At 38.6% G+C, this 13,492-nt stretch overlaps 1 protein-coding gene across 1 annotated transcript in view; it reads right to left on the minus strand.

Moving 5' to 3' along the window:
• Positions 1 to 9,895: 9,895 nt before the first annotated feature.
• Positions 9,896 to 13,492, minus strand: part of suclg2 (succinate-CoA ligase GDP-forming subunit beta) — a 179,348-nt gene continuing 175,751 nt past the window's right edge. Inside the window, exon 11 of the mRNA XM_028447646.1 lies at positions 9,896 to 10,604. Within this exon, the coding sequence (XP_028303447.1) occupies positions 10,492 to 10,604 (113 nt within the window). The 3' untranslated portion in view covers positions 9,896 to 10,491. The remainder of the gene's footprint in view (positions 10,605 to 13,492) is intronic.

Genomic DNA, 13,492 nt, shown 5'->3' on the forward strand with positions numbered 1-13,492 from the left:
AAAAGAAACAAAATTAGATTAAAAGTTACTTTATTATTTACATTCAGCAGTTTCCAACAACACCCCAAAAGCCTCAACATTAAAATGATGATTGGTTTTGCCAAAACTCACTTTAATGGAAATGAAGACAGCCTTTCTTAACAGAACATAAATACTTTTTCTTTTAAAATAAAATATAACATGAAGATAAGTCTTTTTGATCTGTTACATTTTGTCTGAGTTTGTAACACGTTTGGAAGTTAGATTACTTGTTACTGAAGGTGATCATATTACAGTAACGCATTACTAAGTAACTAAGTTACTGGCATCTATGGTAATTGGGCGCTAGGCGGGGGGACACCCTGGACAAGGCACCAGTCCATCACATGGATCATCTCTAAATGTAATATTCTGTTTCCACCCTTTTCTCACTCAGAAGTAACTGTTCTAAACATAATTTCAAATGTAATTATTGAACTATAAACTGTAACTAAAAGCTACATTTGTTCATATTATTATAAAAGGAAAGCATGCTAAAATAATAATAATTTAACTTATGAATATCACTTATCTCCTCATTTAAAGGCCCGCGACGGTGGCGCTCCCCCCCCCCCCACTCCCTGGCCTCTCCACAGTCGTCGACCCCCTTTGCCGAGGGTCGGTGCGGCGGTCGGTGCGGCGGTCGGGGCGGACGGGCGACCCCGCGCACGGGGAGAAGAGTGCGGCGGTGGCAGCTGCTCTTCCAGCCCATAGACTGTAGCCACGGCGTGAGCCCAGCCCCGCTTCGCACCCCAGCCCTTTGAGCCAATCTTTTTCCCGAAGTTACGGATCTGACTTGCCAACTTCCCTTACTAAATAATCCACGTTTAACTGAACTATCACAGTGATGAGTGCACCATTAACCCAACACAAAACTACCATTTTGTGATCTTTTGGCTGTAAACAGGGGCTAACTCGTTTCAGCTGCCCACAGCAATGGCGCTGAGTCAGGAAATGTCTGTATGTCGTGATGTCACATGGGAACTATATATATCAGAGCCTGTGGTCACGTGACTGCCGTAAAGTGAAACGTTCTCCAGGTCACATGACCTGGTGAAAAACAGTCCGTCTCCTCCAAACTTACATAGTCGGTATTTCATGAGGGAATCCCCTCTCAGAGCATTGATGCTGTCAAACGCTGTATATTGGCCTGAGGAATCATTTAAAATACCTCATATGGGTCAACTCTTTAGGTCACAAAGTCCACGCTGTAGCTTTAAGTTATAATGATGTGAAAAAACCGCATTGAGTTTAAAAGTCTGTGAAGTTGCACCTGATCTCTTCATACTGGAAACTTGGCATTAGTTCCTGAGTTCTGCAGGTTGAACAGATGAACAGAGCTACCACGTCTTAGTCTTTATATTTGATACGTTTTTACAAAACTTCTTTCAATTCTGTCAAAGTTTATTTATTTTTTTTCTAGTTTAAAAAGTAAACCTTTTTTCAGTGTAAATTTATTAATGATTAACAACTTTTATGAAGAAGAAAGAAAGAAGAAAGAAGAAGAAAGAAGAAGAGAAGAAGAAGAGAAGAAGAAGAAGGAAGAAGAAGAAGAAGAAGAAGAAGAAGAAGAGAAGAAGAAGAACAAACATCAAGTTTATATTTGCTCAACAAATCTGCAGCAGGTAAACAACGTCAGATTAATATTTATAATTAGTCATTGTGTTGAACTCATGCACATAACTGCCATATGAGATAAACATCCGAGGCTAATGCGTGCTAAGCTAACGTTGTAGCCTTTAAGGAAAGTGACTGGTTTAACTCAGCATACAAACAGCCCATCACGCCTTCCCACAGAGGATAAACACAACACAGACACATCTTTGATGCTCATGTAGATTTTGACACACATCAAGTGTAGACAAACATCTCCTCAGATTACTGGGAGCTGTGCCTCCCCAGGTAGGATCCACTAAATCACCTCCTTCACATTACAGCAGCATTCATCTCACCATAACCGCACGGCTTCAGACTGCCACCAAAATCACAGGTGACAAGCCACTTTTCTCCAGCACTTAGTTCCACCAGCCCCCCACCACAACCACCAACCCCCCTTCGGTGCGAGCTGGAAACGCTGTGGGTTGACGGCAATGCTGCCCGACATGCACAAGTTTCATATTCAGTCTGGGAATCAGACGACGGGGGTGAAAATAGCTACAGTTATCACTATTAGGTGTCAAAGTCACCTTCACCCCAAGGTGCTGCTGACACAACAACACACCCACATCCACAGATACACAATAATCTGCTAAAAGCAGCAAGATTCCCCATTCCACACAAATGAATTCTATACAGGACGACAAAGTTCTGCACAACTGAGTAACGTCACACGTGTCACAGATCATCCTGTTACATTTCCATTATTCATGCTACCTTTAGTCACCGCCCGTCGTCAACATATTCACTATATAACTGCATTTGGAACAGGGTGTGAAAGGACTTAGAGTCAAGCAACCATCTATTTTCCATACTCGCTTATCTGGAACGACAACAGCTTAGTCAGCAGCAGGTCATCAAACAGTATTAAAGTAAGTGCTTTTAATCCGACTTCATCCAAACCGTTACTATTGTGTTTTTTAGAAGGACATCTTTCAAATGTGTGATTAAATAAAGGTGGTCAGAGTGGCCACAGATGTAGCTTACCTCCACTGTGGATTCAATTTGCCTGTTGTGTGAATTACAGTAAGAACCTAATTTGGCTCTTTAGAAAGACGATTCCTGATGATTATTTGTCCTACATTACAAGGCAGACAAAGCTCATTATCCAGTCATCTGAACACAAACATGTTCCGTGATCACGGAAAATGCTGAATTCACATTCTGGAATGAAATAAGCAATCTGAAGCTTGATTTATTTTAGATTTAAAATCAGGCCCCAATATGATATGGAACTATCTCACATGTATGTTTTGGGACAATATCAAACATTGACATTTTTCTCCGGAAAACGAGTGACTGAATATCGGACAAGTGCACAGCAAACAGATGAAAAACTATAGAAATAAATCTATTCAGAAGGCACAGCATCATGTTTCATTCCACTTATTCACATAATGGGATTCTTAAAAATGTGTCTTATCACTCATACATTCCATCATTACACTCGATACTTGATTTTTCATAGTATTTCATAGTAAAGGGGGTTCTTCGATTTAGAAGTAACACAAAGGGGGTACGAGAGCCAAACACTTTAGGAATCACTAGTTTAGCGAACATTCTTGCAACATAATGATTTCAATGTAACCCTCCGGGATTCCGTAAGTCATCTGAACCATATCGATAGAGTAGTTGACTCTATTAACCCTATTAAACATGTTTGGTTCTGCTTCAGGAAGTGTAACATCCAGTTAAGTCATATAACTGATGCAGAAATTGGTCAACTCTGAAACGGAATTGGGGACATTTTAAAACAGATGTGTTTTGATTCAAATGTACAGTAACATCTGTGTGAACCTGAAAAGGAGCAAGAGGGTCAAAAAATGGATTCATGGATGTAAGGTAACGTGGAGAACAATTGTATCTGTGTTAAAACAGCAATAATGATATGTGTGTGTGTGTGTGTGTGCGTGTGTTTTACTGCACAGGAAAACAAAGAGTTGCACCATTTGCACTAAATTGGCATTACTACAGCACTTTCCCCTTTATCCCTTAATACAAACAGCACAACCAAAAGGACTTTGAATGTCCTCCCTAACTCCCTTTCCCTTATATCTCTCCTCCTCACTCTGGTATAACAGTGCCCTCTCTTTTAATATTTTTCCTTCTAACAAAGTCTGGTTTCCTTTTTCCCAGGAAGGGCTGGTGACTGTCACAATAAAGTAAATATAATAAATGTAACATTACTTTACTTTTTGCAACAATAAAATATGATTATGCTTGCACTACATTAGTGTTAATCTTGGACACTATAAGCAGACACGGGAGAGTTAAAAAGTTGATGAAGCATTTTTCACATCCATAAGGAACTCTAGACAACACCCAGACCAGAGTTATCATCTTCAGTGATAATGTTTTTCAGTACGAGTGAACTCTCGATGTGATGGTCTTGATAAACAGTGATTTGAAATGTTTTTATTTCCAGAAATGAAATGATTGAACTGTGAGACAAACAGAATGCTGTGGTTGAATCAGAGACGGAGGAGTAAAAACAGGCTGAGACTAATGGAAAAATCAGTGGGGGAAGGTTTGGCTCCAACTTTGACTGTAAATGTCCCAAACGTCCTCAAACTCACGCGCTCCAACTTTGCAGTAAAACGAAGACATTGTTTAAATTGTATTGATTGCAGCGCAGTGGGCTGAAAACAAGAGATTGTCATGGGAAAAAAAAAGGAGGATTCGAGGGACGTTTTGCTTATTGAAACTTTTTTAATCCTCCCCCTCCTCCTCGTTCAATTCATGGAGACAGGCGAGGTAATTTAAATCGATTCCAAGTCCTTCAATTACAGAGTCACTGACAACAGTTTGGAGAGAGGGAAATGGATTTTTTTCTGCTCGTCTGTGAGCCAAGGCCAGCTCGGAGGACCTCCATGGCTAACAAGCACCGCTCCCCCAAAGTCTCAACATTAATCCTCACCTCCACACTTTTTGATGCATCACCTTTACAGTAACTAAAAAACAAAAACACTTTTTTTCTGCTGACAACAACATGTATTTGGGTGTGAAGTATTGCTGTTGATTGATTCTTGTCCAAGTATTTTAATTTGGCGGGTTTTGTAGTGAGAATGTAAGAGTGACTGGCTTCTCACATCACTGTTGGCTAGGGTGAGCATATTTTGAGTAATTTTTGTGTGGTTCTGTTGTCGTTTTGCTTGTTTGCCAGTACTGTGGGTTTAAAGGGTCATTTTTTGTGTTTTTTTTCTTGTCATTTTGTCTATTTTTGTTGTCATTTGTGTTATTTGGAATCATTTTGTGTATTTCTGTTGTCCTTTTGTGAATTTTGTCTTGTAAAATGTATGTTTTTTGTAGTCATATTGTGTATTTGTGTTGTCATTTTGCAATTTTTGTGCAGTTCTATTGTTGTCTTGCTTGTTTGTCAGTACTGTGGGTTTAAAGGGTCATTTTTGTGTTTTCCATGTCTTTTTGTGAACTTTCGTAGTCATTTTCTGTAATTTTGTATATTTTAGTTGTCGTTTTGTGCTATTTAGAGTAATTTGGTGTATTGCTCTTGCGGTGTTGTTCATTTTTGAGGTAGTTTTGTGTGCTTTTCTTGTATGTTTCTGTATTTTCCTGCAATGTTGTAATTCTTTGAATTTTTTAATGTATTCTTGCTTTTGTTTTGTGTATTTTTCTGCCATTTTGTCAGTTTATTTTGGAGGCCGCATAAAATTAGACCGAGTGCCACAATCACCAGTTGTCCAATATTTAGATTTCCAAAAAATAGCACACGGGCCAACCTCGGCATACTCAAAGTACTTGACGTTTTCTTGAATCTACCTTGTAACTACAAAATACAATATAGCAGATAAATAAGGTGTTATTGTCCAAAAGATTTAAAAAAAAAAATCACTATTTTTATAAAAAAAAAAGACTTAAAAACAATCTGAAATCAGTGGTGACTCTAGTCAATCCCCTTTATTATGCATTTTAACAATCTGTCCTTGAAAAATCTCATATAAAGCTTCCTAAAATCTCTCAATGATTGAAACAATATCAGAAATATTTCCTCCTAGAAATTAAAACTTCAACAAAAAAACTTACAGCTTACAGAACAGTAAATAATCATGAAATATACACTTCAATAATCAACCCTTTCAATTAAATCCACCTCTATTTGGTCTCTTTTAACCTTTCTCTCTTGGACTTTGGTCCTCTTTCTTTTTTCCTCTTTTCTTCCATGTCTGACAATTTCCTCATAACAAAGCCACATCTTTAATGATTCTGTCACGTGAGTAAAACTACCGTAACGACGAGACATTAGCTTTAAAGAGCAAATCCTTAGCTTTCAGAAACTGGTAGAATTTCTCAGATAGAGCAAAAGTAAGTGACTCCAAAGTAAAGAAAACTTTAAATTATGTGTTTTGTTGTTAATTATTTTGCACTTCCTGTCAAACCGGAAGTTTATTTTGAAGGCTTTGATACGTATGACAACACAGAAATTGACAGCGTAGGATTAACGGAACAAACACGGAAGTAAAGCGAGAAGTGTACAGAAATAATAACTGGGAGAGCAGGAAAATCTTTAGCTATGGTTGAAAGTTGGAACAAAGTATGTTTATTATATATGAATCCATGTAAAGGACAATGTAAATGCTTTTAGTTAATTTTGTGCATGTATGTAGATGTGTTGAGCTACTTTGGCCTCTTAAGTTGATTTAGCAGTAAGGAAAAGGAAATGAAAAGTCACTAAATCATCAGTTCTGGCCTCCTCACTTCGACCTGACGCTACAGCAAATATTAGCACAATTACGGACATTTAAATTAACATGTTCCTGGGCTGCATTCAAGGTCCCTGGAAAACCCAGACAATTTAATTAGTTTGTAAAATATCCCCGGACAAGACGTGAAAAGAAGACGTCTGGGTAAAACCCTGCTGTTGGCTCCGCCTCTTCTATAAAAACTAACAGCTGTTGACTACAAACTGTGGCGAGTAGTCAAATAATCGTCAGACAAAACCTCAGGGTTTAGTTACTCTTTAGCAATTCTCCTCACTTCCACTTTTTGATGCATCACTAGTGATGCACAATATTATCGGCACGTTATTGGTATCGGCCGATATTTGCTTTAAAATTTCATATTGGATATCGGCCATTCCACCAATATGAATAAGCAATATGTAACAGGTTTTGCTTCCTTGATCATCCATAGACATCATATATGAAGACGCGTCATCGCTCGTGGAGTTCGGGATCGGGTTGCATTTTTTAGTCCAAACCCAATTATAATATTAGCTACCTACTGTATATACATATGAACACAATAATAATTATATTAATAATGGGGGAGAGTTCACATATATTGTACATAGAAACCAAATGTATATACATTGCTATACCCATTACATATTATTGTTAATATTAATAATAGTATTAACAATATTTAAAACAGCATACTATTTTTATGTTGCTTTTTTATTTTAATTTTTTTACTGCTAATATGTTCATACTCCATAAATATATCCAAGCATGCATTTCTTAAGCATCAGTTTTCCCAGCACGCCCAAACATTGCAGCTTTGAAAAGTGGCAATTACCACTCTGACATCTATTCAGGTCCAGTTTAAAAAAAAAAAACAAAACAACAACAATCCTGCAGCGTGTAGAGGAAACAAAACGGACAATTACATTGATAAATAAAGTGAGATACAGTAAAGGGTCATATTTCCACTATTTCCTCACCTCTGGACGTATATTTCCCAGTTCTAAGCAGCAGGCGATGAGACGCTCTGACCTCCAAAGCTTCTTCTCCCTCATCTATATTTATACGGAGAAGCGGCACTAATTTTGCCCATGCACTAAATCAGTGTGCTGCACATTTGCTTGCGACCTCCAGCTTGACACTGAATTAAACAATATCAGGAGTGGAGAAGCCGGCTTTAACAAGCCTTAAATTCCTCCCTCCAATCTATCAACCAGGATATTTCTGACACACGGTGGGAAGAGCATGAAATAAGGCAATTATTGAACTTCTTCTGGCCATTTTTACGGCTCGGCTGGACGGCACGGTGCAGGCACAGGGCCCCACACCTCAGAGTTAGATCTTTAGATACCTACGAGTGAAAGGGAGGCTGGAATTAACACAGTGACAGAAATGACACAGCTCCTCCCACTAAGCAGGTGGGAAAAAAAACATGGTGATTACCAGTTAGACAAGAGGTGGGCAACTTCTATCATAGCGGGGGGGTCACAAAAATGTTTGTTTGATCGAAGGGCCACATTATTAACAATAATAATGACCAATCTGAGCATTAAAACACAGAAAACAACAAAGAGTTTTCTATTAATTTTGTGTGTTTTTCTGTCATTCTTTGTATATTTGTTGTTGTCTTGCTTCTTTCTGTAAAATGTATGTTTTTTGTAGTCATTGTGTATTTGCGTTGTCGTTTTGCTTGTTTGTCAGTACTGTGGGTTTCTGAGTATTTTTTTGTGTTTTTCTTGTCTTTTTGTGCACATTTGTTGTAATTTTGTATAATTGTCTTTTTTGTGTACTTTCATTGTCATTTTTTGCAATTTTTTATATTGTTTTGAGTCATTTTGTCTATTTTTGTTGTTTTGTGTTATTTCGAGTAATTTTCTTTGTTTTCTGTGTGTCTTTTACTGTATTTTCTTGTAATGTTGTAAATCTTTGTTTTGTTTGTATTTTTCTGTCATTTTGTGTGTTTATTTTGGGGGTCGCATGAAATTAGACCGAGGGCCACATGTGGCCCCCGGACCGCCAGTTGCCCATGTCTGAGTTAGTCTCACTGGAGTCCTCTGGGCTGTCTTAGAAAATAAAGAAAGACACTCTGGTTTGATGCAGAGACACTGAGTTCCTCTCTAGTGCATACAGTGAGAAACGTAGTGTGTGTGTGTGTGTGTGTGTTTCATGGAGGTGGCAGTCGATTCTGTGTGTCTTAGCGTCCTCTCAGATTGCCTGACAGATAATCCATCACACAGTCAGTGTGTCTGACAGGAAAAGGTCTCAGTCAACTCTAAGTCTCTGTGCCCCCCCCCCCCCCCCCCCACCCCCCCCAACACGGCCCAGAGAGGACGATCACTACCCCCCACACGCACACGCACACACCTTCAGCCTCTCCTGGGACTCATGCACACACACACATATATTAGGATTTCATTAGAGGGCTGAAGAGCTGAGGCGTCTCTGCTGTGAATTAGTGACAGACTTTAAGTAAAGTTAAAGACGTGTAAGAAATAAAGAGAGATTTACACTCTGGTTCTTTATAGTCTAACTGTTAGACTCTAACAGTCCTGGCAGCATCACATTCTATATATACTGTACAGATGGGATGTATACTGTATATTGTCTGATCTTAGGGCCACATTATGAGGATTCATGTCAGAATTTTAACATCATTATTGTCAATCTTGTTTTTATCATAATTTTCTGTATTTTATTTCTTACTTTTTGGTGTGATTTAGTGTTTTTTTTTCTTCTAATTGTGAGTATTTTTGTTTGCGTTTGGACTCATTTAGTGTGTTTTTGGTGTCATTTAGTGTTTTTTGTATCATGTCGGCTTTTATTCTCTACTTGTGTGCATTTTTGATATCGTTTTGTGTGTTTTTGGAATCATTTTGTATGTTTTTGGTATATTTTAGTGTTTTTTTCTTGTCATTTGTGTGTTTTCTCTTATTGTGCGTGTTTGTGTTTTTAGTGCACTTAAGTGTTTCTCTTGTCGTTTGCATATTTTTGTTATCGTTTCGTGTATGTTTGGAATCATTTTGTGTATTTTTGGTGTAAATTAGTGTTTTTTTTCTTGTCATTTTTTTGTTTTGCATCATATAGTATTTTTTTCTTGAATTGTGTGCATTTTTGTTATCGTTTTTTGAGTGTTTGGAATCGTTTATCAAAATCTTGAGGAATAATTTGTGGAAAACTGCAAAATTTTGAAACTATTGAGCTCTTTAAACAATTTGAGATAAAAAAAAAAAAAAAGTGATATAAGCATGGGAAAACTGTGAAAATACTGTGATGTTTCATTGAATTTGTTTATTTGAATAGGCTGATATATCTACAAATGAATAAGTTGGTCTTTTACATAGTTCATGTTTTCTCTGTTATCTTTACTTCTTTAGTCCTGTGGGATAAATGTGGGATGCTGTGAGTTTGACAAATGTGAAGCACAGCAAAGTGTTCATCATTGTGGACTTAAATCACTGCCTTTCCCTGTTTTACACACTATATTAGCTTGTTGGCTAGCAGAAGTGGCTCAATCACACGTTGGATTCTCTTGAGATTGTTTACAACATTTGTTTTTATTGAAAATTATTCACAGTATCCAATTGGTTATAAATCATATACATATATTAAAAAAAAGACAATCCTCATTCTTAAATGTTGTCCCAAACACCCAAAGAAGAAATCATCAGCCAGACAGAAACGCATTAAAAAAAACTTTCAATTGTATTTTATAGGCAGAGATTGAATAAGATAGTTAAAGTAATCTTATGATGGCACTTTGTGGACAAAATCACAGGAAAGCTTTCTCTGTTTTCTGCTTCACTTAGCAAACTGCTTCAAAACCAACTCAGATAAGAAAGTAAACACAAAATAATATAAAGGTGTTTAAGATAGAAGTGACCGTGAGTATCAATATAATCTATAATTCTTAATGCAGTTATAAATGTATGAAAAAGACGTGTTTTTGAACAAACAAAAAAAAAAAAAAAAAAAAAAAAAAGCCTTCATGTGTAAAGCAATTAAACGCAGCCTGATTGTGTCGTAATAAGAGAATCAAGTGTAAAAGTGATGTGTTAACATTGATGAAAGTTTGTGTGAAATAAGCCCTCAGAGTTCCTACGTTCCCACTAACGTTCTCTTCCTACTTCTTTATGGCGGCCACGGCCTTCTGTGCAGCGTCGTCCAGGTCGTTGGCTGACGTGATGGGGAGTCCACTCTCACTCAGAATCCTCTTAGCCTCGTGGACGTTGGTACCTGAACGACACACATGGTTGAACACAGACATGAACATTGAAGGACAGTCATGTGGAGACAGGGACATAAAGTCAGCAAAAATGATGGTCCACTGTTCTATGAATCTGTGATGACCACATTTATTTATTTATCTGAATAATATCCACTGTTATCCAGGAACTTTACTATTATTTGGGCCAGTATATTATCATCTTAAAGATGTAAATCCTTGTTTTAATCAGAAATAAAATGGGTTAAAAGTGACCAAAAATGGTGGAAAAGTTGGTAAAAACCCGAAACCTTTTAAAAACTTGTTAAAGTTGCAAATTAGAGTAGCCAAAAAAAGACAGAACAAGTGGTAAATGGTTCAAAGTGTCAATATTGGCTTAAAAGTAGCAGAAAAAAGTAGGAACAATTATTTAAAACTGGCAGATAATGGGCATTACAAATTGTGAATGTGGTTAAATTGGCAAAAATAAGCATGAAATATGGTGAAAAGATGTTAAAAGTGACAATAATGGGTCAACATATGCAACATAAGGTGGAAAAGTGGTTAATAGGGTTTAAAAGTACCAAAAACATCTTGAAAATGTAAAAAATGCTTTGGAATTTGATGGAAAAGTGTCAGAAATGGGAGTAATGTAGCAGAAAATACATTAAAAGGAGCAAAAATATGGCAAGAAAAAGTAAAATAGGTTCAAATACGGCAAGTTTGGTGTAGTTGCAGAAAAAGGGTAAAAATAATCAAAAATAGGCTCAAATTGTTGAGAAAATATTCTTAGTTTCTTGAAGGCATCTGGCAACCCCCCTCCCAGTGTCTCGTGACCCCAAATGGGGTCCTGAACCCAATGTGGAGGACCGACTCATGCTTATATCACATGATGGCACTCATTTTTAATCTCAAATTGTTAAAAGAACTCTGCATCTTTCTTCAAATTATTACACAAAATTTCACCAAATTACAAAAATAAAATAAAAATTTAAAGGGAAGATCCTGCAGGGACTGGTATCTGTCACTTATTGCTTTGATATAATCAGTGCCTTACATGTTTTCTAATTTATCTATATATGGAAGTGCAAACTACAGCATTAATGATTAAATAATATACACACGAAAGACCTATAGTGGCACTCACTCCACTCAACAGAGTGGCTCAATGACCCTAATTACTCATTTTCTCACTTAAAATCTGCGGCTCACTTAAAAGAGCAGAATTATAAAATAGTCACTTTCTAATGGTTTTGCTACAGTGATATACATTCCTTTAGCCTCATTCAGAGGGACAAAGTTGAAAAAGCTCTGTTTCCTCCCTCCCTTGTTATTCCACATGTTAAGTCGTGAGAGGGAAACTCCTCCTCCTGACAATCTTGGCTCCTCCTACCCTACATAAGAATGTGAGCTCCTCCCTCTCAAACTCACTCACAGGTTTAACAAACATAGCAAAGGTAAGTCAATATCACAGTAAATGTCTTTATGTTCAGTATATAAATAATCCAGTGTATTGATAAAACGAAGCGTGAGCACTCACAATCACTTTTACTGCTGTATTACGCCTTGTATCACCTTTGACATGATCTGACGTGTTTGTGACCCAATCCAACGCAGAGGTTTGACAACACAATGGACTACAGTCTTAAATTGACTATTTCTGTGGTCAGAAGAGGTGAGGAGGAGAAAGAAGTGACTGTGAAAGGCACATCGTGGACATTGTGACCCAGATGAGTTAATTTAAAGGATTCCTCAGGCTAATATACAGCACTTGACAGTATCAATGCTCTGAGCAGGGATTCCCTCTTGAAATATCACCCATATAAGTTTGGAGAAGACAGACCGCCTTTGGCCAGATCATGTGCCTGAAGAAAGTATCACTTTACGGCAGTCACGTGTCCACAGGCTCTGATATACTCATTGGGCTGAGGCTTTTGCTGCTATTCTTCCGCCTGTTTGACACCTGGTCATATCCGAGGCAAGCAAAAAGTTTAAAACTGCTTCTGAGGAGGATAAAAAGACGCCGCCGAGACCCGGCCCCCTCTGCCAACCCGCCTCCCATCCAGCACCGGACACCGCCCCGCGCACGCCGGTTCACCCGTCCCCCGTCCGCCTCAACCCCGGCCACCGCACCGATGACGGCGGCAAGGCCAGGGAGTGGGGGGGAGCGCCACCGATGTGGCAAGGAGTGCCGAGCGCAGGGCCTATGGCAGTGGGGAGAGGAAGGGCGGCGGCGGCTGCTCCTCCAGCCGCGGCGCGAGCCCAGCCCCGCCCGGCTTCACACCCCAGCCCGACCGACCCAGCCCTTAGAGCCAATCCTTATCCCAAAGTTACAGGGCAACTACGGTCTGCATATATAATCAAAAGACAAGGGAGGCTGGCCACTAGGGGGCGCTTGACGTGAAAGTTACAGGTCTAGCTCCCCTAGTGGCCAAAAGTGTGCTTTTAATGACTGACTCCGCTGTTGCTGCGATAAACACACACCGTGAGGCAGCGTTTGTTGGACTCACAATCACAATAGCTGCTTAAATATCCATGTGGCTGAAAACTATAACGAGAGTGTGTGGATAGCTAAAGACAATCGCTATGGTAACCAGCATTGGCATAGAGTCTGCGTCTACAGACACGCCCACTCATGCATATGCAAGGCCCCAAAACGACCTGTTTTTAGAAGCTCTCTGAAAGTGCAAGGTTGGGAAAATAAACCTTAAATACTGTTTTTGTTGTGGTTCTTAGAACAAATGGAAATGAGTGAAAATTAGCATAATACTGGACCTTTAATATAAACTGCTCCCTATTTGGCCGCTGAACTAAAAAGAGTTTCACAGCCCTGAGGTGGATGGATGGAGGTACAGGTCAGTGGATGCTCATCATCTGCTCAACCTGAATAGATTCTGATGAAGGTGAATAGCAAAAGGGC

Source organism: Gouania willdenowi, chromosome 5, assembly GCF_900634775.1.
Source record: "Gouania willdenowi chromosome 5, fGouWil2.1, whole genome shotgun sequence".
NCBI classification, from domain to species: domain Eukaryota; kingdom Metazoa; phylum Chordata; class Actinopteri; order Blenniiformes; family Gobiesocidae; genus Gouania; species Gouania willdenowi.